The sequence below is a fragment of the Aythya ferina genome, assembly GCF_964211825.1.
Source record: "Aythya ferina genome assembly, chromosome: 1".
Lineage (NCBI taxonomy): Eukaryota > Metazoa > Chordata > Aves > Anseriformes > Anatidae > Aythya > Aythya ferina.
The window spans coordinates 52,277,675-52,304,394 of record NC_140296.1 but is presented as its reverse complement, the minus strand read 5'-3'; the positions used below and the strand labels follow the sequence as shown (position 1 = coordinate 52,304,394).

Below are 26,720 nucleotides of genomic sequence, written 5' to 3'. Positions count from 1 at the left end.
GATCTGGCAGGAGCTGCTGCCCGTAGGGGAGCCAGGTTGGAGCAGTTTTCTCCTGAGGGATGGACCCCGTGGTACGGACCCATATCTGGAGCAGTTCTGGAAGAGCTGCTGCCTGTGGGAAGCCCACGCCGGATCAGTTCATCAAGGACTGCATCCCGTGGGTGGGACCCCACAGCACAGGGGACGAGAGTGACCGAGAAGGAGCGGCAGAGAAGAAGTGCTGTAGACTGACCATAACCCCCATTCCCCGTTCCCCTGCGCCGCTCGGGGGGAGGAGGTGGAAGAGGGTGGATGGGGGGGAAGGTGCTTTTGGTTTTTTTTTTTCCTTTGTTTTCTCACTTCTCTCGCTTGTTAGTTGTAGGCAATAAATCTTACTATCTCCTTATGCCGAGTCTGTTTTGCCCGTTACAATAATTATTGCGTGATTTTCTCGTCCTTATCTCAATCCTTGAGCCCTTTTCACATATTTTCTCCCCATTCCTCTTTGAGGAGGGGGAGTGAGAGAGCGGCTGTGGTGGAGCTCGGCTGCCCACTCGAGCGGAACCACGACAGTCTTTTTTGGCGCCCAACGTGGGGCTCAAGGAATTTGAGATAAGGATGATAGTTAGTAGAAGTAACGGGCAAAAATATGTGCAGGATGATTGTTAGGAATGTACAAGTTGTGAAGAATTTAAGAAAGCAGTAACTGTGATATGTTAGTGTGGTGAAGGGACGAGGGGTGGTGTGTGTGTAAAATGTCCACCTTGTCGGTGCTGTGATGATGTTATGTTTATTTTGGTGTGGTGAATTCTTTTTCTTTTTGATGTAAGTGAAGTTTGTGAAGGTTGTTGTGATAATTGTAAAGTGAGAGTATGTTGTGAGTAGTCTTAAATATGTTTTTAACAGAGGCGAGGGGTGGAATGTAGTGGGTTTACGTGGCAAGGTTTTGGTAGCATGGAGCCATAGGGGTGGTTTCTGTGAGAAAGATCTAGAAGCTGCCCCATGTTTGGGAAGGGCCCCATTGTTTTCCAGATCCGAGCCAATAAGCGATGTTGTTTTGCGCCTCTGTGAGAGCATATTTAAGACAGGGAAAAAACGCTGCGCCACACAGCAGCCGGGAGAGTCAAGGGAGTGGGAGAACAGCCTTGCACCAAGGTCAGTGTAGAAGGAGGGGGAGAGGTGCTCCAGGCGCCGGAGCAGAAGTCCCCTGCGGCCTGTGGTGAGGACCATGGTGAAGCAGGATGTCCCCCTGCAGCCCATGGAGTACCACGGTGGAGCAGGGTTCCACGCTGCAGCCCGTGGAGGAGACCACGGTGGAGCAGGTGGCCCTGCACTGATGGAGGCTGCCGCCTGTGGAAGACCCCTGCCGGAGCAGATTCCGGGCCGGACCTGTAGCCCGTGGAGAGGAGCCCACGCAGGAGCAGGTGATCTGGCAGGAGCTGCTGCCCGTAGGGGAGCCAGGTTGGAGCAGTTTTCTCCTGAGGGATGGACCCCGTGGTACGGACCCATATCTGGAGCAGTTCTGGAAGAGCTGCTGCCTGTGGGAAGCCCACGCCGGATCAGTTCATCAAGGACTGCATCCCGTGGGTGGGACCCCACAGCACAGGGGACGAGAGTGACCGAGAAGGAGCGGCAGAGAAGAAGTGCTGTAGACTGACCATAACCCCCATTCCCCGTTCCCCTGCGCCGCTCGGGGGGAGGAGGTGGAAGAGGGTGGATGGGGGGGAAGGTGCTTTTGGTTTTTTTTTTTCCTTTGTTTTCTCACTTCTCTCGCTTGTTAGTTGTAGGCAATAAATCTTACTATCTCCTTATGCCGAGTCTGTTTTGCCCGTTACAATAATTATTGCGTGATTTTCTCGTCCTTATCTCAATCCTTGAGCCCTTTTCACATATTTTCTCCCCATTCCTCTTTGAGGAGGGGGAGTGAGAGAGCGGCTGTGGTGGAGCTCGGCTGCCCACTCGAGCGGAACCACGACACTATGGGGAAAGTTCTACCAGGTAAGAGAATTAGGTGCATAACTCAACTGAACCTGAGACATTTTTGAGACCCTTATCCCTCAGTTCAACAACCCAACGACAACTGGGTCTCAGCCTGTCCACTTCGTTGACTTTTAATATACTCAGTTTCATTTAATTAATGGAAGTTGGGATTCATAGGTACTTGGATTTTAGCTTATTTTTATCACACTTAAAATACAAAGGATTACAGAGAAGAGAAAGGGAAAATATTGGAACTTCAAAGCAGCTCTTTGCATTGCAAATTATACAGAGGGCAATCATCATTTGAAACCTTAAGTGAGATACAGCAGATCTTGCTGAAATAGTTTTCTAATTTTCAAATAATTCTTCACAGACTTTCACAAATGGAAAACAATTGAAACAGTGCCAGAGCAGATATAGTATTACAAGGTTGAACAAAATTTCATTATTTCTTATGGCTTAGCATGCTACCAGAGAAAGCAGCTCAGAAGCTTTGAACACATTTTCTAGTTCATATAATTTACTTTAGCTACGGGCTACAACTTTATCATATTTAAATGTAGCACGTGTACTGTGACCTCAAACAATCTGATATAAGTTTGATTTCACTTAATTCTGATCAAGCTTGAAGTCAACATTGATCTATTATGTAATAAAATTATACAGAAAAAAAAAAAAAGAAACTGGTTTGGGGCAAGGTGATTCAATATACTCCAGAGCTTACATCACAAAAACTGTAGAGTTTTCCTACATAGTAGTAAAAGTGTCAGGAAATGCTGCAGTGAAAGAATGTCATTTATTACCTCTTTCTTACAAAGGTATACTTGCCAAGCCCACTATTTTGGTGAAAGGCTGCCACATTCTTAAACGATTCAAGGTTCCATTTTTTTAAATCAATTTTATGACACTAGAGATCCTAAACACAGTAGCACAAACCAAAATCCACTTACTTTCAGTAAATTTACTGATTTACTTTCAGTAAATGGATTGTACTTAATTGTCCTTTTACTTAATTATCTCTTAATTTCCCTTTCAACCAGACAAGCTGCTATGTCATATACTGCCACTTTCTGAAGAGTTATATGCTCTGTGTGAAAAAGTAACAGTGACACAAGATCTGCTATCCTTTGCCCGTAGCTCCACCCCACTCCAAATCACCAGCTTCCTAGATGACTTTAGTTCTTCTTCAAGTGGTTGGAGAGGAACTCCTCTCTGTTGTGATTTTTTTTTCCCCTAAACATAACTTGGCACTGCACTGTGACTATACAAGGGTCATACATCCATGACATGGTATGGCCAGGGTCAGGAGGAAGCCTTTTTTATGGATACAGGACGCAAGTTCTTTCTAGTCTTCCATACCCATCATTTTGGCTGCTTGTTTTTTTATTTCAAATGTTACTAGGTGAGCACTGGTGTTATGTAATAAAGCATTGTACTACATGGCAGCTTGTGTCACCTGTAATATGTCATCACATATGAAAACTCTTCAGGTTTCTCTTTCACATTCACAATACTGCTCTGCATCATGTCTTACTGGACTTGGCTATAAGCATCATTTGGAGGAGAAGGTATTGCCCTCACCTCAATAAAGAAAACCTGAAATACAGAGGATTTAAATCTTTTACTGCTTTCCCTTGTCAAAAACAGCAAACGGTGATACTAGAGTAATTTAGAAATCATCCCTAGACAATTCAATGACACCCACTGAGGTTCACTAGCATTTCAATACCAGCACTTACTTATTTCAAACCCAGCTGGCACACATAATGTACTTTTATTAAAGCCTTATCATTGTGAAATTCAAATGTGTTTCCCTCATGACAATCAAAGGCTCTCAACTTCGTTAAGCACTACCTCAATGCTAAATTTTAACTTTCTCTCCCAAATCTTTTGAATTGTAGGATGGTTCAAATCTTGAAGAAAGTATTCGCACATGAGATAGGTAAGAAGACTCCGCTTGACAGTTTATTGACAAGACTGTGCTGAAAACTCCATTTTAGTCTCAACCACCTATCCTGTTCTGCAAAGCCTATCTGGCCTGAAACAGATCAGACAACTTTTTTTCCAGAACCTTTGCTTTGCTCTCAGAACAAACATTTTTTCCTGGTACAGGTCACTAGTGATTTTTTAATTTTAACTGCAGTCCCCATCCTTTCAAGAACCTATTGCAATGCCAAATATTGAAGAGACTGTAAAATAAGAAAAACAGATACCAATTATATTGGTAGAAAGCATTTAATAAATTTGCACTTTGGTCTTTATTGTAATAGAAAGGTTTTCCCTAGTAACATAAAGGGAAGCTACAGGCTGATTCCATTTTAGTGTTACATATCTGATTCCTATAATCTAATTCACAAATCTGTGCCAATATTCCTGTTTCTTTTATGAGAAACAAAAGGTAAGTATCACCATAGCACTGTCATGATGATAAGCAATAGCAAGGCTAGCCAGTAAGAAACTAACAGAGTGATGTCTGAAATCATTCTTCCTAAGTCCTGAGTGCCGTATTGCTTATTCAACCACTCTTTAAGCAAAACAGATAAGCAAAACTGTGTAAGCTGACTGATTGCTGAGTCTTTCGCTGCCTAGGCTACACCCATGTCACTTCCAACCTTAACCAAGCACCAATCTTCCCAGCAGGTCCCAGGCTCTGGCAGGGTACACAGCATCCTCTGCCCTGTGCCAGTGGTAGCTGACCCTGCAGGTGTGAACACTTTCAGGCAGGGAGCCAGACAACCACTTCTGCCTCCTCCCTTCTGTGTTGGACATCTCCACCCAGCTCTCCATGGAACAATGCCAAAATATTTTTGGAGGAACGGTTTGTGCCAAGATCTCCTCCCAAAAGACAGTATCAGCAATGTCAGGTTTAAACCTCTCAACACTACAACAGCTCAGCAAGCCTAGCTAACACACATCTATGTTCCCTCTTAGATGTTCACAGTGAGGAACTGCTGAGGAACTGCTGTAGTCTTCACATGACTACATGACTACAGGTACTTTGAACTAAAAATAAAAAATAAAAATCTGCCAGCCCAAGACTCATCCCAGAGGAAACTTTTGGCCAAGTGCTACATAAGAGTGTCTGGGAACTAAAGGTCCTACAGGCACCATTCCCAAGCAAGACAGTTACAAACCAGACCATGCCAGTTGACCACTGTTGGCTCTTGGTCTTCTTTCATTTGGAGGTACCAACAAGGGTCAGCTTGAACCTTGTGTAGTATTTAAGAACTCTGCAAAAGTGTATATATATATATAGGTCTACAGCATATAAAATAAAGGTTAAAAAAGCGATTATTTGTTTTTATGGCTTCCCCTAGAATGGAGTACCTAGCATTGCAGTACCTGCACAGTATTCACAGTACTTTTCTCACTTGTTATTAAGACAACAAATGCTGAAAATGCAAAGATGTGCAAGAATGCTATCCTACGTAAAATAACTGTCTTGAAACACTGCTAGCATGCAGCCTAAGGTTTGTAGTCACCTTCCCCAAGGGAAGAATGATTTCTTGCTCTCCACAAAATATCTCCCACTTACTAGATTAATATCTAGGCTGGCATATATTATCTTTTTTAACGTCACTCTCTCTTATCCTTCTGTTCCCTCATCCCTCTTCAAAGGTATTAACAAGAATCAAGATGTGGAGTAAAAAAGCAGACTACATTTTAAAATGCCCTGAAATGTAAGGAAAAACCGTAACAGTACTTGCTAAGAAGCAGTACACAAGTGGTACGATTTACATCATTTAACCTGACGTGTTTTAAAAGGCCTGGATGGAATTTTTGCAACATTTGAAAACTGTAAATAGAAGGCAATGCTTACCACACTATAGTACCACAGGATTTAAAGAAATATTAGCAGGTGGCATAGACATGTCATATACAGGTATTTTTACTCTCATATGAAGATACATGCACACACAGAATTAACAGATAGACACACAGATGCTTTATGAGCAAATACAGTGATCCTAAAGCACTTAGTGATCCTTTAGTACTTAGTATCTGGACTTCATTTAATGCGTACAGAAAACATGCCTCTGAAGACCTCCGAAGGCAGACACAGATGACTTATTTTAACTACCTCTCACTACTGAATATGTATGAAACTGAAAGAAAACATTACCTATTTGTTTCATTTGGAGCCAGTCAGCTCTTTCAGGCCAAGGCATCCAACCCCAACAATCAAAGGCAGGTAATAACCGTGGTGAAGTCCATGACACCTGCTCCCATCTGCACACACGCCAGGAACCCCCTTCACACTTTCTGCCTAACTGCTGAGATGCCTGACCTGTTGCCAAAGTAGCAGGAAAACTTGGTAAAGTTTTCACTTCGAGGTAATCACACTTCTGGCTGCACGGCCTAGCCTGAACAGAAGATAAGGGGAATGCCTAAAGGTATGATCTTTCTCCAGGTGGTGAATGCAGAGACAAAGGCACTGGGAAGGGCCTTCTGGAGGTCTTCGGTCCAAACTCCTGCTCTAAGAGGGTTAAAAACGGAACTCAGACCAGGTTGTGCAGGATTTTGTCCAGACAGAAGTATGTCTTACTATGTTCCTAGAGTTCAAAACCCAAAAAACATCAGCAACATCGTTTTATGGTTTCTGAATCTGAAATCATACAGCCTGAATTTCAGCTAGCAATAGTAGCAATTCTTCAAAAATGAATAGTATGTACAACTTCATGTTTTCCCACAAATTACTACTTCAAGAGCAAAGGTTTTTTATCTCAGCAACTCTGGAATCTACTGAATATTCTCTCTAATTATACTTCCTTGCATAGATGGAAATAAAAGACTAAAGTACCAAATCATATAATTTGAAATATCTTAAGTATGTAACATATACAAAATATATACTTCATAGTATATGCATTGAAAAATATTAGTTTAAAAGTAAATAATGAGAAAAAGCCAATGGGATTAGTACTGAGTGTTTAGGCTACGTATTTGCGAAAGATGGCTTAGGTTCCTGCTACAAGCACTGGTCACGTGTTTTTCCCCAAAAGATGAAAAAAATGTAATCCTCAAGAGGGCCTCAAACCATCCCTCTAGTGGGAGGATGAATCATCACTAGTGCTTCCTGAAACCCTTTCTACGCTGTAAAATGGCATTAGTGGGATAATTTTAAAGTGCATTTGCTCCTTATTAGCCTCTAAATTGGTGATTAGGGAGACTTCCTGAACTTGCAGGGGTTACAATTAAAATCTTTAAAAGGCAAAAAGAGCCTAGAACCCACATGCTGAATAATTGCTAAGATTGTACATGAGGGAAACACCTCATCATCATTTCTCCTCAAAGGCATGCATACTCCTGCCTTTCAGGGAGAACTCAGCTACAGGGGTAGGTTGCACACAGTGTGAAAATATGCAAGGTTGCACACAGTGTGAAAATATGCAACAGACTGAGCCTCTCAGGATGTAAAAGCAAATGCAAAAGTCAGCTTCTGGGTTCACTAAGTTCACTAACATCACTTTAATTTCACTTAAATCCAATTCCTGTCAAGACTAAGAAATTCTGGGATTGCACAAGTATATAACCTAGATATGTAAAGGTGTTTTTTGTTTTTGGTTGGTTGGTTTTTTGTTTTGTTGTTCTATGGCTGAGGGAAGGTAGGAGGTGTTAAAATCCCACAGCAGAAAGCACAGCCCTCACTTAAGGAAAGTACCGCTGGTTCCTCAGCTCTACAGAGTCTACAGCATCAGATCAGCAAAGGAACACAACATATTGCAAAAGAAGACGGCTAATCTACACACGCTGGAAGGAAGAATGGAAGCAGATGACAGGGCACAAGATCTTTCTTTGTGCACTTTACCAACGATCTTCTGATCATGACACACACTGACAGCTGTATTATCCAGGCTAAATGGCAATGATTCCAGAAGGCAGACAACAACCTGGTCTTAGCATTAGACAGAACCTAAACTTCAAAAGATGGAAGGCCTTAGGAGCTCAGAGTCAATTTGGGGTCCATTTTATGAACAGTAGTTTTAAATCTGCTAATCATTTTAGATTCAAAGGTTAAAAACAAGAGAGCCACCAAAGGGACAACTTACAAAGCCTGTACATCTTATCCCATCCACCCAAGTAGTCATAAGTGCACAATAAGGCTGTAAGTACACATTAATAGACAAATGACAAGACTGTAGGGATTTGCCCATAATATGTATGAATCCTATTTCTCTTTCCATCACATACAAACGTACATTGCAACTATTTCTCACATATTTCCAGTTCCTGACCAATTTCTGCATTAATTGATGCCTTATTATAAATTCAGAGTAAGATGAATAGTATGCAGGAAAATTTCTTAAAGGCAATCCCACCACCAGCTCAAACAGCTTATAATTCATGAGATAGTTTTCCATCATACATTGAAACAAATGAAATTCACTGGATTCAATTTCATTTTACCAATTTAATTTCAATTTAATTAAAATTCAATTCAATTTGAAATTCAAATTTTACTTATTTTTATCAACTCTAAAAAAAAATATAAAAAAAATTCAAGAACCTACATACCTGGAACAAAATTTGATCTCAGAAACGTACCTCAGGAAAACAACACCCAAGTATTTCCATTAAAACAAGACAATGTGGTAAGCAGAAATAGAATAACAAAATCTCTGTTTTCTAGCACACCAGACAACAGTATTGCCAAATTAATTAAATTATCATCCAAATTAAAGAGGTCTAGGAGGAAAGCCAAGGTAGTGGTTTATGAGCTTAGTCAATCTTTTTAAAACTGCTTCTTTCTTCTCAAATATTATTTTTCAAAAGTCACTAATTCCAAAAGCAATGCAGTTGCTTATCACCTACATGATTCAGTGCTCCTTCTGCAGGGAAAAGAGAAACTAAAAAATAACAGATAACTTTTATTATACACCTAAACTAATCAAAGACTAAAATCAAGAAAAGTATGAACAGGTTTGAAGACAAAAAGCAGGAAGCCTTACCTTGAAATGCCGCTGCATTACGAGATATTAAAAATTTTAATGTAGCACTTGATGTTTGAAGCACTTGCTGTATATCTTGCATCGCTGCAGTCTGATATCTTTCTTCCATCTTTTTGTTGCAGCATGTTGGATTTTTTGAAGTACAAACCTGGAGATCAACCCCTAGAGAAAGAAGTAATTACAATGATTACAATGAAATAGAGGTACACAATACATAAAGGCACAGAATTTTTTTTTGGTTTTAGCATAGGTATATATGCTTAAAAGAAATACCCAGAGCTTCAAAGGCATCAGATCTTGTTAAACAAAAATTAGATGGGGGTAGTAACTAAAATTCTGTGGGAAGAATACACTTATTTCAGTTAATTAGTGTCATATAACAGCATTTCCTTGACACTGCAATCTTATTCTAGCTTGAATATTACTGGCTAACGTTGGTCAAATACATTGGATACGCACTGTACATCACCTAGAATACTGACCTGCTGGGCTAGCTCATGTCTGGCACTCTTGTTCTCCTGTAAAACTTGGGCTGGAAAGGGCTAACTACTGCCAAATATTAGAGACACGACAACAGAAAGCCCATTCCTGATACGAACATGCTCATATTAACTTTTATACGGAGCAGTCCTAAATTCCAATATAATCTCTCTTACTGGATTTCTCTGATGTCTAACACTCCCATGCAACTGTCATGCCAATTCACTACGTCACTACTGGGATGGGAAAAGTTCATAGAAATGAACATCTTTTCAAGTTGTTGGCACACTGAAATTCAAGAGGGGGAATTCGGTACTGTTCTGACAGCTGTTTCATTTTTATTTTTTTAAACAACTGGAGATAATCAAGCAGGAAAACACCCTATTTGCCCTCTTTGTTATCATGTGGCATTAGAATGCTTTATATTGAATCAAAAAAAAAAATCTAAAATGAAAAAAAAACAAACATTCCATGAAAGAAGGAAGATGTGAGGATTTAAATGACATTAACACAAAAATTGTACTGTTCAATTCAAACTCCGCTCTGATACACTGTTTCACTGACAGGAATCACATTTTTATTTGCTCTGTGGGCTGAATCATAATTTGGTGGTTGTGTGTATATACATAATTCTTTCTTCATAATAAGTAGAAAGGGAAGATAATGATTGGAATAAAAAAGCAAGACATTCTAAAGTGAAAACTTAAATCTGTGGCATCCTTGACTCTACTCTCAGTTCTTACACTACCTCCCTGAAGCTAACCTTTTCATGTGAGGAAGGTACCCTAACATCGCTTTTAAATCATACTTCTATTTTTTTTTTCTGTATTTTCTCTGAAAACTCATTCAGAAGTAATCTGAATATAGTTATGGGGAAAGGGAGGCCTTACACATTTGTACCCTCAATATTCCATTAGTTACGTAAGTTAGGTGGTTTTAAATAACATATTCCAAAAAGCTTAAAAAAAAAAAAAAAGAGCTACTGATCATTCTTGGAGAATGTCAAAATGTTTAAATTCATTATATCCAATGTATGTCCCTTTATGTGTGTGTTGGTTGAAGACATCTTAATGAAGGGATTCCTGGTCCTGGAACTTCACTTCAGCTACACAGTGGGAAAAAAATTTATTCACAGACAGCAACAGCATGCCTGAAACAGGAACCCACTGCACCATATTCAGGCAAGTAGAAAAGATTAAGAAGATTCCTTAAAAATCATATTTAGAAAAGCATTAGAACAGAATGACAAAGGTAAGTAATATGGACCATTCAAAAGTTGTGTTCATCTAAGACTCTAGATAAAACTTGTCTCTACAATACTATACAGAGGTAATCTAATTCCCTTGACAAATATAGCATATAACAGATAATATGGTCTCTGATTTGCTCAACATTTCCTTCTGGCATTGGTGGTTTCCATTGTCACAATTCCCTTGTTCTTCCATACCTGCTTTGGGATACATTGCAACCTACAGTATTAAAGATACACTGCAACCTACAGTATTAAATATTACAGATTTTCTCTTCATTTTTAAAGAATCTTTTTCTCTTCATGCATATTTTCAGGCAAAACAAATTGATTGCAGTGAAGAGTGCTGTTCAGGAATTGATAACACGGCTTCATATCTATGAAGACAACTGTTTTACTCCATATACATCACAAACGTTTGACCCCACATACACAGAACATTTCACCACCCATATTAAGAATGTGTGCCTTGAAATAAATCCATTTCACAGACAGGACCAGGAGTAAATCTCATTATGTTAAGGGAAGAGCAGTAGATACTTCAAGAAATCCTGCTACCACACAGAATTCAGAAATCTGAGATTGCCTTCATGGAAGCATGCAAAAGCAAGAATGTGACCTCTGGATATGAAAATGAACTCAGGCGAGCGATATCCCTGTAAATCTCTGAAGTGATTCTTGGCAGAAGTGTAACACAGCAATTGGCACACCTACGTGCCACAGTCCAGGAAGCTGAACCCAACAGAAAGATAAAACTTTATTCTAATGCAGCCACAAATCGCTGAACTTCTGCAACTATTAAGAAATTATATTCTAGTACAAGATACCTTTTTCATCATACTATTAGATGTTTTTGAAAGCTGTTTACCCTCATCATTTATTTAAACGTGATTTCCATGTTCTTCAGTATTCAAATTTTTACAGTTTATGAAATAATTTCTCCTGGCAAGCCGCCTTCACAAATGCCACATAAGAAGGTACACATCCCATCCCCAGACATTCCAATTCAGCAGAAAAAAAATGAAAATAAAACTGCAAAATTAAAGGTTGTCTATTACATTATCTATTAGGTACTTTTGCATTCGTTATGCATGCCAAAGAAAATAGCATCAGAGACAGCTGCTCCCTCTCCTCCATTTCCAGTCCTTCCCCAAGCCTTGGAGAAGTCTTCTGACCCTACTGACTCCCATCTCCCAACCCCATGCTGAATCTCCAAACCAAGTCCCCTAAACTGCTGACCACCTCCAACTTCCCACAGCATTCCCACATTCCCGGTCCTAGGCAGCACCCCCAGATATGGAGACTCATCCCATTTTGCCTTGCAAAGATAATGGCACACCAAATCACAGCCCGAGATGCAACAAAATTTAGGACATAGGAAGTGCTGCTTCACAAAAGAGCAATATAATGCCAATTCACTGCTCTGGGTAAGGGCCCCTCTGCAGAGGGCAATTCCTGCAGAGCAGCTGAAACACAATGAACAGAAAGAGAAGGAGCAGCAGGAGGGATGAACCAGGTCATGGTACCCCAAGCACATACTTCGGATGCTTAAGGCTGGCCACACCTAGCATTTAAAACAGGCAAAGCTGGAACCTGAACTGCGTGAAAGTCTGTTTTTCTACAACCTATAGCTGAAACTCTTATGACATTTGTTTAAAAGTGTTGTGGTGTTTTTTTTTTGTTTTGTTTTTAATCAGTGCAGCGCTCATGGCTTCAGCAAAGTTTGGTCCAGTAAAGAGATAGCAGGTTACTCCACAGAATGGGTCAAGAGGACACATTAGTGATGCCTGACTCAAACCAAGAAATAAAAGTATTAAAACTATGTTAATACACACTGTTCCAGGGGTGAGTTACACCACATGTATATAAAACACTTATCATTTCAGGTGCAATTATCTCATATGCAAAACATGTCCAAGCTGACACTGTCTAAGGGATTAAAGCACTGCAAGCTTCTATTAAAACTTTTTAAATCCTCTGACTTATGATCAGATACATTTGCTGTCATAAGGAATACTAATTAATTTAAATATTAGCTGCATTAAATGAGAATTTTAAAATAACATACTGTTAAAACAGCAAGAGGCAAACTGGACTAATATACCACCCACCTACACGCAAATTAAAGGAATGATAATAAGCCTGCAGCAACATTTACTCATCATACCAGAAAGGTCTATTCAGAGGTACAACATGCAGTTCTCTGATTTTTTTTTTTAATCACTTCGAGTTTATCACACAGAGAATATCACAGTACAGGGCAAGCCAAGGTATAGTCTGTAGCATGCCAGCAGCAATACAGCTACAAACATCAAGAGAAAAAATGTTTATACTGATAGCAATATTCCCAGCATTGCATTGCAACAGCCTTTTTTTTTTTTTTTCTCTCTCTTTTTTGGTTACTGAATATTATCTACTGCTTGTAACAAAAATCAACTCACTGCTGTTAAAAAAGGCAGCTACCTTAGTCATGTAACTGACACTGTAAAAGAGAGGAACCATGTTACTAAGTTGTTTGGACACATTTCAATGCCATGCCAATTTCAGACTTACTATATTCTTTATTCCCCTACATGTGTTCTTTAAGTTCTTTACTGAAAAGGAAAGGCTTTCTTTATATTTTCTTATTAAAAAATTGATTCTGAACTCAAATGCTTGTTGTTTTTATAATTATTATTTGTGCATAGATTTTGTCTTTCCCAACCTTCAAATAAACCAGCAGAGTGCTCAAAAGGAAAGAATTAGTCGTATAGTCAAACCTGATCTACTAGGGTTTGTCTATTGGTCATACATTGATGCATCAGGCAGTTTTACAACTCTTTGCAGTACTTTTTCTTCCTTAGACCTCCATTCCTGCTTTTTCAGGGAAGTCTCTTACCTTTATAAAGAAGCTTCCAGCCACCATGACTTCAGAAGAGAAATGGGGGGGGGGGGGGGGGGGGAGGCCACTGATACTAATACAAGTCTAAGACAGAGTGCTTTTTAACCCAGATGCATGAATAAGAAGGCCTCAAGAATAGATGTTTAGAAGTTAGACAAGAATACATCGTTTTATTTAATCAGACCAACATATGGATTAGATTACAAACTCTTATGTTGCTGAAACCTCTCTGGATACGAGAAATTGTACTACGTGATGTGTGTTAAATTCATGTCTGACCTTGTCCAAAGCCTGTCTTGCTCAAGAAACCCGCTCAGCACCTACTGACACAGAAGCTGATCTGGAACAGTGCAGAGCTTGGGTTTCTCCCTAAACTGCAGCAATTTCATAGGGACAAAAATATTGTGAAATGAAAAAATTATTTCATTTCTAGGTATCCAGAAGATAACCCAATGCTCCTACACTATTCTGAAAAAAGTCTCTCCACTCTTCCTGCAATTTGTCCCTTTAGTTTACCATTAGCTCCCAATGACTTTGACTTCCAAACCAACATACTCCCAGTTTCACAAAGCAGCCTGATCCATTCATCTTTTACCTCTCTTTCATAAATACCTAATATCATAATATATCTATTAAAATATTTTGTTTTCTATTATAATTCTCAGTACTTTTCATGTTTCTTGATTTCACGCTTTTTAATGTTTATCTATCCTTTTCTTCTTCTTGACCTAATCGCATTTGATGTATGATTATGAGCCCAAAAAATTGTCAAGATTAAGAAACACAGCAGTTGTTTGAACTAGAATTAAACCACAATGAGGATTTATCTAGATTAATCTATTATTAATCTAGATTAATTTTACTGAGCATTGTCTACATCAGGATTTCCCTGCAGAGAACTTGATGACAAAGGCGCGACAGAACTAAGCAGTGTTACACTGAAGACTCACATCCTCCACTGTGCTTTTTACAACTTGCTTTTCTGTAGCAAAACATCAGATATAAACATTGTCCTGAGATGAATTCAGACACAGAAGTCTACATTCTATATGCAGCACATTTTGAAGGCCACAAACAACTAAAAAAAAACAAGAAGTTATAAAAGCAGAAAATTTTGAGGGTTAGGCTGTTAATTCTTAGGTGTAATGTAATTAATACATTTCAAGCCTGCTTTTCAGGGCTAGATTAGCTGGTTTACTGCAGTTGAAGTGAAAAGCATTAAGAATCAGAAGGATAATTAAAAAAAATTAAAAATCAGACACCTCTACATTATCAACATTAACAAGAATTTAGTATTTCTAGCTAGACATTCTCCAGCGGCACCTAGACAGTGATTAATCAGTCTTTACTGACTGGTTTTGAACTTGGTCTCTGCTCTTAAATATCAGTCTGAAATATCAAGTGCATCTTTTTTAGAGTGCCACAGGACTACTTTCACAGTATTCAAAGTATCACAAGCAATTTTTCTGAATTTCTTTATAACATATGACATTGATTACTTAATTGAAGAAGCACAGTTCGTAAGTGCCTACAGTAAAGCTGATCCAAACAGAGCACAGACAATTGTTTTATCCTGCTTTTACTTCTTTTCATGGGTGACATCCATAAAGGTCTTCTTGTGTTTTCTTTTTGTTCTGTTTTTCTGTGTGTCTGTATGTAAATATGGTGGGGACCAGGGAGAAGAATCAGCTATGAGTGGTGGGGGGAAGGCTTGCAGCTAGCTGAATTGCTTCAACCATGACTGAAGAGCTAGAATACAATTTTTGGCTTGCAACCCCTAGGGAAAAGGATGGCAGCAGCTACAAGGCAAGAATGACAAAACCACCAAAGCAACCAAAAACCCAATTAATGAAGCAACCCGTCAAAGCATGCAGAACGCTTGCTTGAAACTGGTAATTCACAAACTGGCAATGTTGCCACTGCTGCTTCGTTTTCCTGTTCTCGTTTGCATGCAGAAGGGCAGCGCGAGAGAGCTCCTCAATTTTAACCTCGGCAGTGCCACAGGGGTGTTGTAAGCCTCAGCCACGGGGCTGCAAGGCAGCAGGCAGTGGGTGAAGGGAACTGTGTGGTCCAGCTCCACGAAGACTTGAGGACTCTCACACACTCCGGGTTAGTTGTTACTGAGGTGAAGATTAATTTACTGGTGTTAAAATAGGGAAAGGGCTATAGTCATGCGGTTTCTATCATTGATTAAAGTCAGTGATGATTAAACGCACACAGAGATACCATGTTTTTTCCCTGAAACCCTTCCCTGAGAATTTAAAATGTCAAACACTCTACCCTCCTGGATGGCTCTAGGCTCTAAATTACCTGAAAAGCAATTCTTGTCCTTTTTGACATTCATTTGAGAACACATTTATCACAGTGCTTTAACTCAATTCCGTTTCTAGTCCAGAATAAAAAGAGAATGCCATGTTTTCCTGATGCTATCCTCAAGTGTAACACTTTGTTTTACTAGCAACATACAGGCATCACATTTTACAGAACCAAACTGCAGTCACTAATAAACTGCAGAAGATTTTTTTTCTTTTAATTAGAAGATTCCTTGAAACTACAACCTTTCATTTGTTTCACATAGAAGACAACAAGCAAAGCACAATTTCAGCAGTTCAATTTATGGATTTTGATTATTTAAAGCTGTTTTCATTTATTCTTCTTTACATAATCCACTTATTAATTTAAATATGCAATAAACTATTAATGTTTCCTATAGTTATTGCAAATATTCCTATTCTAAAGAAGGTCTGATAATTCAGTATTTGACTTTTCCATGGCCAGAAGTATTCAGCTAGGTTTGGAAAACCTGCTTTCTATGACACAACATGATCTTTATAATTTATACTGTTCCAGACAATACTGCAGTGGATAAATATTAAACTCTTCAATAAACTTATTTCACAGTCTGGATACCAAAACATTCAAGAACTAAAAATCTCTCTGAAAAGTCCAAAAAAAGGAAAACCAGACATAGTGTGCTTCTCTTACATCACTGTAGTCTTACAATTTTCTGATGGGTAACTTATTAGAAAAATATTATAAAATATTGTACGTTACAGAAGTCTCCACATTAGAGCTCCTCAATCTTCAGATTTCAACACAGCTCATATATGGACAGGCCCAAATGCCAGCAGGGGACTTAGAGCTGTTCCCAGTGAGGAATATAGCTGTGGTGGGTTTGGAGAGGCTTTTTGCTTTTTTGTCATTTGTTTTTCTTTGTAAAGTATTTAAACAGTCAAAAAACAATTAAAATTAAAATAAAAAAAGAAAGAAAGAAGACTCTCAGTACCATAAGTGTATAAGATGATTTGCCTCACTCTCCAAATCTTAGCAGGTAGTAACTACACATAAATGTCCTCTCTCTGCTTGGAACCAAAAACATTACAGAGAAAACCTGACCAAGTATTGGTCAAGTTGCCTAAAACTCAAACAACATTATGTTGCATGTAGCATCATTTTGCACGAGGGCATCATTGCACAATAAACCATAATTTTGTGATGAGAAGTGTGTAGCTGAGCCACCACATTAAGCAAAAAACAGAACTTCTAAGTACTGCTCCTCATTCTCCTACTGAATGGCGAGTGTACCTTTCACAAATAAGCAACAAATTTCATTTCTTAGAAGCAATGATTTCCTTTTCCCTACAAAGTTCAGAAAAGCTGACCTTGCACAAAACCTTTGGACAATTTTTCCAAGATGTAAAGTATAAACCCTGCCTTTATTTCATCTAGTTATTAACAACCAATATACACAGCACCTGCTCACATGCAGTTCTTTGTGCATATAGTCACACATATGCATAATGTTTGTTTAGTATTAAAATTAAATCACCTGCAAATTAGGTGTATTAACCAAATTGTGCTTAATATTTTAAATAAACTTTAGGCACTACTTAGCTTTCAAACTTTGTCATTTTCTCTCTCATAAAGCAGGAATTAATACAAAAATTAATCCAGGCTCGTAACAGACTAGTTTCCAGAAAACATTTAGATTTTTAGCAAAACTAAAACAATAATGATTTTTTTATGGTTTCAGCTGACTCTTCAATATTCTCTTCTCCCTTTGATTTTATGGTAATTTTTTTTTAAGCAGCATATTTTTAATATGGATATCATTCCCAATCCTAAGGGAATTTTGTTTTTACTTTAAGACTGCTAATCACGTACATATAAAGTACATTTTATTGACTTAATTCTGTTCCAGCTCATTAAACACAGCTGTTTTCAATGGTCAGGAAAAAGTAACTGAGAACAACATGCAAAAGAACCAAACAAACTACAAATCTGCAGAGGGGCTTTGTAGTTGTTTCTCAGAGCATTGTGGCACAAGCAACAGCGTAAGGACAGCGTTTCAGGAGAGCACAGAAGCAACTGATTCAGGTCATCCCATTTCAGTACAAACAATGTAAAAAAACCACACACTTTTATGTGTTTTCACATCTAAGAGTCCTCCAGTTTTCAACAAGAACTGTTTATCAACAGCCATTTATCCTGAAATACAGCGGGAAAACAGTTTCTGCTCTAATAAGCGATAGTGGCTCTTTTCAGTACTAAATTCTGAAGGCACTACAACTGCAACCTGGGTTTTTTATACAAAACCACAGGAGAAAGAAAGTGAAATAACTTAGCCTGTTATGTGTAGACAGATATTAAGATATACAGTTACAGTCTAGGAAAGGTTTCATAATTGAAAACAATCTAGATGGGTGCAGAAAAAGAGCTCAGCAATAATAAAATGTAATAACACTGAGGTGTAATTTTACCTATTTCCAGAAGATCTGGAACTGATTTCAAACTTTCATTCATGGTCTCAGCCCTACAAATCCATATTTTCAGTAACTTGAGATAAACAAGTGCTGACAGGATGATGATGTTAAATGCCAGGAAGAGAAAATACCACATGTGTGGTATTTCTGCCTGTCAGCTTATACAAATACTTCCATGAGATCAAATCCAGAGTCTGATAAATCCCAAAACAGACCTAGGATTGTCATGATAAACAGTCTTTTAAGAGACAGCACTGAAATGCCACAGGGCCTGGAAGCTGTTGTTCAAACAAGTGGTTTGCTGCAAAACGGACTTGCAACCTGTGTCAGACACGAGTCTCTCACGCTCACACTTTAACATCTATTTGCTAACTCGTCTTCGCTAGAGCCACTGCTCCACACTCAGCGTTCATAACCACCATTAAGACTCCTGTAAAACACTTCAGCCTGGTTAAATAAAATAGGTAACGATCAAACTCAAGCACGTGACCCTGACTGCCCACACTGTTGCACAATTTACCCAACCTCCTTCTGTGGCTCTGTTTAGACAGTTCCAGTGTGTCTATCTGCTAGAGGAGGTGCATTTTATGTATGGCCTTCAGAGAACACCACAGGCAACAGGTTTGGCTCCTTAGCACCCTCAAAGATCACCCTCCTACTGGCAGGCACCCTAGCAAGGTATAGGCAGCTCTACATTTGCTCATGGCACAGCTCAACGCACAAAATATGCATTCATGTCACACTACATCCAACATCTCCAAAAAGATTTTCAATTTTTAAGATTGTTTAAACTGGCAGAAGTGGGAGGACACCCCAAAACTCCAGAGTACCTTGGTATTACAGAAGTATTACACTAGATCCTGAGAAAACTCCAGGGCAAACACCAAGTAGTGAGGATACAGTCAGCCCATTTGACAAAATACCAGCCTGAAGCACCACAGACACGAGCCAAACTATGCCATTCAACATGTTGGTCCCATCCTCTATTTCGCAGTCCAGACACCACTTTTCAGATCGTCCCAGACAGATCAAGGCTTCTCAGCACTACTGACTTTCTAGAAGTGGAAATACGGGAAATAGACATGGGAAAGCTGCCACAATGCTGATTCCCACTTCTTTGTTGTTTTTAATCCCAGAATATTTTTTAAAATCTATTTTTTTCCCCACAGCAGTCATTTTGTGGATCCAGGGGTGACATGCTACTTGCATTTAGAAGCCAACAGCGCATGTTCAGACACAGAAAAACAACACAGGCAAAAATCCTTACAAAACGCACAGATGTGATAAAATGGACCTTAACAACTGATACAACCAAGCAACTGCTTCCATTCCCACCTATATCCTTTTCTGGAGATCTGTATGTGTTCAACAAACAGCATAATCTGAAGTAGGCATACCCACATACAAATCCTTGATTTGAACACCAACAGAACCAAAACCTAAGTTACCTAAATTTAGATCATAAAAGAACCCCAAATTAAAATTCAAAGAATAGGTTGGAGTTTCATCAGTTTGACCCAGATCTTTAATTAACAGTAAAAAATCAGTTTAAACTGAACTAGCAAGAGTATTTTAACTTGAGGTAGCAAAAAAAATAGACATCAACTTTTTCTGAGATTACGTCACCCTTCAAGCACAGTTTTTTGCCTGTTACTCAATTTCATATGTATAACTGCTTTTCATCAAAAAGTCTTTGCAACAAAATTTATACTAATCAAAGAGTCTTCACTCCTTTTATTATGCTTTTTGTTCTTCTGACTGCAAAAATGAGCTCCAAAAGACTGCTGAGAAGAACCCTAGATTGATTCCTGAAGGTAAAAAAAAAAATGCTTAGAGTTTGGAAAAATATCTCAAACACTTTTTGTCTACATCAATAGGAAACGTTTGATTCTACAGTTCCAGGACATTTAACTTTTTTCAATAAGCCATGGAACTCAGCTTTTTGGTGCAAAGAGAAGCCTGACAATTTGTTCACTAACATACCTAGTGGAACCCTTTATGAAGAAGGCAAGGGAGACTGGTTTACCATTCATCCTATTCTGCTGTTCTGGGGGATTCTGAGAGAAGGAAACAAGAAGGAAACAATCTTATTTGCAACTGAGAACAAGGAGATTTGAGAAATGAGCTTTCCATTTCATCTCTCTGAAAAATGAGCTGATTATATAAGCTAAAAATTCTAGCTTTACTAGCATATATGGGGTAAAGAAGTGGAATTCTTCAATAGACAGAAAATATCAGAAATAGAGACTAGGAAATAAAAATATCTTTAAAATATAATTTGCAAACAAAACACCATTTTTTTAAATAATCCAACAGCCATACATACACACACATAAAAAGAGGCCTTTTTGTATTTATTTCATGCTTTGTATATTGTTCAATTCTCCATTTCAATTAAAATGGTCTTTCATAACTTGAAAATCATCAAGTTTTACTGTACAGTCCTAACACCAGTGCACATGTAGCACAGAACCAGACAGGCAGAGAAATTAAAATCATTTTTGCAACTACCATTTAAAATCAGCATGACAGTGATAAATGTTTCATTTTAGCATGCGATGGGGCTGACCACAGGTCTGTACACAAATCACTGCTACAAGATTGTGCATAGTTAGATAAGTTTTTCCACTGCTGAGGGCAGCACTAAAAATTTTATTGTTGTTAAGGGTATTCATTTCTCTTGATTATTAGTTGCCAATTTCAACACTAATCCTGTGTTATGTGAACAATAACACAAACTCAAATGTGAGGTCCCCATATCCTTGATGATAATCTTCGCTATACACTTACTGGACAATTTTGCATACTGTTAGAGAGAGTTTTGCTTATTATACAGAAACTACACAGAGGAGCTGCAAAACTAGTTATATAAAATGCATGTGTTTTTTTTTTGTGCTGATGCATATTCAAAATATGGACACACACCAGTCCCTGAATGACACGTAACTACAATTTGCATGATTTGCCGGTATCAGGCTGTTTCATTTCTATCAGCACTAAGAAAAGGAAAAAACAGAAACTATGAATGCTGTTATTTGTATTTGAATACACAAAAAGAGAACAAGGCCAAAATCAGCCAACTTCCTCCCTGTAGTTTGACTGACTGTAGACTTTACCTTCCACTGCATGCTAGTGCATATCCCAACACTCCCACTCCCCTTCAGCTAGCAATCCTTCTCCACATGAAAGGTGGGATTCGGCTTCAGACGTTTAGAAGGTGTCCTTATACAATACAGTAGCACTAAAACAAACGTAGGCAATACAACGGAGGCAGAGGGGCTGCACAGCTCACCCCCAAGCCGCCACCCAACATTTGAGCTGAAAAGGAGCAGGCCCCAACCTGTGCCCACCGCTCAGTGTGGTCACCCACCTGCAGTGCCAAGGGTTCCCACTGTGCTTTCCCACTCCACAAGGTGCCCCAGAGGGATGGGACCTGACAGCCCCACCAGGATACTCCACAGGCTACAGGGAATCCCCAATGCTACCAGAAGCCTACGTTTGGGCAAGCGAATTGAGACCCTTAACTGCAGCTCTGACGCCTGTTTTCACAAGCAGGCACCTACCTAAGGTGCTTATTCATATACATAGGATACACACACATTTCTAAATGCCTTCAGAAAGAGTTTTAAAATATTTTTCACTTCTTGATTCAGAAGAAGGCTAAGCATAGAAGATCATCAGCAAAAGTGACGCTTCTTTCCTATTCCCATTATGTTTCCAACCTACGAATACCTTTAATCAAACTTAAATCATCTAAAACACTCATTTAATCCCCATTTTCTTGTCATCCAACTCTGAACAGATTTTAGCATTCAGAACCATTTGTTTCATGTACCTCTGGGATCAAAGATACTCTAAGCAAGAAATCCTGCATGTGCTCGGCTCCTTGAGGTTTTCCAGGCTGCTCACAGCACCACAACTCCTTGAAAGAGTGAACAGCTGCACCGCACCTCCTGCTGACCACTACTCGCAGGACACCGGAGGAGAAGGGCGTTCTGCTACTCTGCACAAAACCAGCTTTTGCTTCAGGATCAGGAAATTCAGAAAAGAATAAAATGAGAGTGATGATATGAAACTGTTATAGAGGAAGGGAGAAAGACAGACGCAGGGCAGAAGGAACATGCATGAAATACCACAGTTGTTTCCTCTGGAGGCAACACGTTTTCTCCCTGTCCACAGTACACAAGTGAACATCTGGTGCCAAAATAAATGGTATTGGCAAAAGAAAGTGTAACAGCTACACCAGTCTACGTAATGAGAACACAACCACAATAGCTCTATCATTCATCCTGATGTCATTCACGTGATTAATCAATACCGAACATTTAAATCACTAACAGGGCTTTGACTCAGATTTCAGCTTCCAGATGAAGTATCTTCTTTTGCACAGTACCCATCCAGCCAGGCTTTCCAACAAAAGCAATTATTTATTTTTTTTTGTAAAGACGATGATAAAATTTTTAGCTAGAGACAATGTAAGAAGGCTACGTATATTATTATAAGTACTGGTGGCCAAAATATAACAGATAATCGTAAAAATAACACAGAATTACAGTGCACAATTTACAAGCCAGAGTCTTTAAAAAGCTGTATTTTGAAGTGATTCCTCTAGGAATAGACACAGCATGCCTTGCAGGATGAATAAAACTAAGCAGATCATCTTAAATAAAGGAGGAGGCAGCTGCTGTTTCCAAGTAGGGTGGATGTTAATTTAGCTCCCGCTGCACACAGAAGTCATTTTCTGCCAGGAAAGCATCGACTCGCGCTTACTAGCACGCCTGACACCTCACCACGAATGGATTTTACACGCAGGTCTTCATTTTAAATTTGTGAGGAGCACCACTGAGGTACTCACACGGCTGGAGGACGCAAGCCGCAGACCCCAGAAGGTAGGTCTCCTCGATGCGCTCTGCCACAGCACTTTGCATGCGCTTACAAAGTTTCTCTGCCCGCACTACGCTGAGCTGCGCTCAGATTCCTGCTATTTAGCACGCTACTTTCCGGGGAGTTTGTTTAATTACAGCTACAGCGATGCAAACCCCTCTCCCTCAGCACACGGCTAACTCGGCTTCTCCTCGCCCCGGTCCAGCGGCACCGCGACCCCCGGGCTGGGCGACCCCCCCCTTACCTGCCCGCGGCGAGTCCGGCACCCCCCGGAGGGGCCCGAGCTGTCGCAGCTGGAAAACTTTCCGCACCGCCTCGCAGCCCCGCGGCTCCCCGGCCCCGCGGGCGGCCAGCAGGAGCAGGACGACGAGGCCGAGCCCCTTCCCCGCCATGGCCCCACCGGCAGCCGAGGCGGCGGGGGGAGGCCGCCAGAGTCGCCCCCTGCGGGCGGGACGGGACCGGGACCGGGACCGGGACGGGCCCTCCCCCGGTCCCCGCCCGCAGAGTGCGAGGAGGGGTCCCCGGAGGTGGCCCCTCAGGGGATGGGGGCTCGGGGAGCGGCGCTGAGGGAAGAGGAGACCCCGGCAGCACGGGTGTGAGGGGAAGGGGCAGCGCAGCGCTGTGTGAGGAGGGAGCCCCCGAGGATCCGCCTTGAGGACGGCCCTCAAGCGACCTGCTTTTAGAGACGCTGCACAACGGGCTCGCAGCTGGCGGCAGTGGTCGCGGAGGGGTTTTGTGAGCTCGCCTTCTGATGCCAGGCTTGCGCTTTCCTGAAGAGTGCCTCCAAAAACTCAGCTGCCTCCAAGGTAACTTCAAAAATGTCGGGTTTCATAGGCAAAAGTGAAAGAGGACTGGTTTGCAAAAATCTCTGATTTTAGAAGCCAATGTCCAGTGGTAGCTGTCGGAGCAACTGGGGAGGCAGCTTCGGTTCATCAGGTTCTGAAATTGCTTCTGAGATTCAGAATCCCCTCACGAATCCCCTTATGAAGCCCACAAGCTTTAATGATGCATCTTACCCCATTTAGCTGGAAATATTTTCTTACTAAGTTTTGAAACTGCCAGTGATCATTCAGCACTTTACAACATCTGCCTATCCTAGCTCTTGCTCAGATCTTTTCACTGAAATCTTTTAACTGTGGCAGCAATTTCAACACAAGACCGCAAAAAAAATAAATGTGGAGAATGTGAATTATTCTACACAGCCCTTTGAATAAGGGTAACAAATTGAGACATCAGTTAGAAATCAACTACTTCACTGCTGAGCAAAGCAGTAAGAGAAGGGAGCATTATATTGACATCCCCTGTACTGAGTGACAATTTGTAACAAGTGGAAAGAACCAGCATTTCCTTTTTTCAGCCACCTATGCTCATGGACTTGGCAGTTTTCTTCTGTCAAGAAATTCCAGCATATATTATTTGAAATGTCCTTTAACAGAATTTGTTCTACTGCTCTTCTACTGTTGGTAAACAGAACCATGGCATTTAATGTAAAGAGTGAACACAGATTACAGGTTACAATCTTTTGATGAAGCAAACTACAGCAAGAGACGTGGGGCCTTACATGAAGAAAAAGAGGGGAAAGCAGAACATGATGTACCCCTGCAAATAAAAAGATTTTTTGGCCAAAGAAGCTTTAGACCAAAATAGAAATAATTAAAAATGCAATGCCTTGTCTGTAAGCTGTTAATGGACAATAAATACCTTGTGTGGTGGTTTTACTCAGGTGGGCAGCCGAGCTCCACCACAACCGCTCTCTCACTCCCCCTCTCCTCAAAGAGGAAGGGGGAGAAAATACAACACAGAGAACTCGAGGGTTGAGATAAGAAAGGTTTAATTAAAGGGAAAGGGAATGGGAGGAAAAAAACAGAGACAAAAGAAGCAATCAGTCCGCGCGGAAGCACAGAGAGAGGAAAAATTATTCTCTACTTCCCATCAGCGAGTGGTGTTCGGCCACGTCCTGGGAAGCAGGGCCCCAAACGCGTAGTGGTTGTTCAGGAGGAACAGCCCCCTCCCCCACGAGAGCCCCCCCTTTTATTGCTGAGTGTGACATCAGGTGTTATGGAATATCCCTTTGGTTGGTTTAGGTCAGCTGCCCCAGCAATGTCCCCTCCCCATCACTTGCCCACCCCCAGTCTGCTGGCTCTTGGGGGCTTGGAAGGAGTCCTGATGCTGTGCCAGCACTATGCAGCAATAGACACAACACTGGAGTGATATCAGTGCTGTTCCAGCTACGAGTGCAGAGTACAGCACTGTGTGGGCTGCTGCAGGGAAAAGGTGACTCCAGCTCAGACAGACCCAACACACCTTGTCAGTTAGTAGAGCACAAGTTCTTAAAATAGAATACTCAAATATTGAAAAATAGTATTGGGGAAAACAATTTGGATGTGGGAGCCAGAAAGTGGAGGATCTTATTCAGCAACTTGAAGACTGTAGAGGAAATTCTGGGAATCGTGGAACACCAACTTCAACACCTAACATAAGACATGCACAGCATTCACAATAAATCTATGAAAATTATTAGAGGAGAGGGGAAAACCAGGAAAAGAAATAAAAGTATTCCTGCTTTAAAAAAAAAAAAAAAAAGCAAGTTTCTTGTTAAAAACACAACTGCACAATAGTTTGCCAACAGCAACAAATGATCCTGGACGCCAGGGATTTACAGTGAACTGATCCCATCTTCTGCCAGTTACAACGCATTGAAACCTCTACACTAATTCTACAGATTAAGGGGAAAAAGAGGGTTTTTTTTTTGTTTTTGTTTTTTTTTGTAAAGACGTTTTATATACATCCTTTAGCTATCTCATTTGAGATAAGGAAGGTTCATTTAGTACAAAACTTTGTTCTGAATGACTTTAGCATAAGAACTATGAAGGAAATAATTAACTTTAGCTTAAATAAGAGACCCAATTTATTTTTCCTGCCAGTTTTATGTTTTGAATCTTTCCTGATCTTAGTGTTATAGAAAAAAATACATATCTTCTAGCTCACAAGTTTCATGAAACAAATATTCTGGACAAAGTTCCTGCATATTTGCAACAATATGCATAAGAAAATAATTTTCTTATTTTAACATGAGGATATATAGGAACTTGGTGAGAGCAAACATCAGCATTAGCTACAGTCTTGCCCCTTTTCCTGACCAAAGCTTTGACATATACATCGGTGTCTCCTCTCTGATACCTGGCTGTCCACTCAGAATGACTAAAGAACAGCACTTCCACACATTCTCATTTTGCCTTCTTCCTTTCATCGTGAACAAAACCACTACATTACCTCAATCCTCTGGTGCAACTCATCTCTCTGAAACTCATCAAGCTAAAATGAAACTTTATTATTTTGGGCATACAGCACTTAAGTTTCCTATTTACCTACATAGCTAACACTCTTAAGACTGCCATCTTGTTTGCAAATACGGAAACCCTTTATTTGGCTGAACTGCCTTCCCTGACTGGATGCTTTCAGAGGGTGGCTACAGAAATAACTTTCCTGACCCGTTGCTTTATCCACACCTACTTTTTGCACATTCCTTTTGTCATGTCAAATGCAAGTCTTTG

The 26,720-nt window shown here is 40.1% G+C and overlaps 1 protein-coding gene across 5 annotated transcripts in view; it reads right to left on the bottom strand.

Moving 5' to 3' along the window:
• Positions 1–23,590, bottom strand: part of GPC5 (glypican 5) — a 775,603-nt gene extending 752,013 nt beyond the window's left edge. For all 5 annotated transcript variants that reach the window (XR_014688693.1, XM_084506835.1, XM_084506837.1 and 2 more), the window contains exons 1-2: positions 23,411–23,590; positions 8,910–9,071 (exon numbers count right to left, since the gene is read on the bottom strand). Coding sequence is in view for 4 of the 5 variants with exons in the window: in XM_084506835.1 (XP_084362961.1) it covers positions 8,910–9,071; positions 23,411–23,558 (310 nt within the window). In the remaining variant the exon portion in view is untranslated. The remainder of the gene's footprint in view (positions 1–8,909; positions 9,072–23,410) is intronic.
• Positions 23,591–26,720: the final 3,130 nt, after the last annotated feature.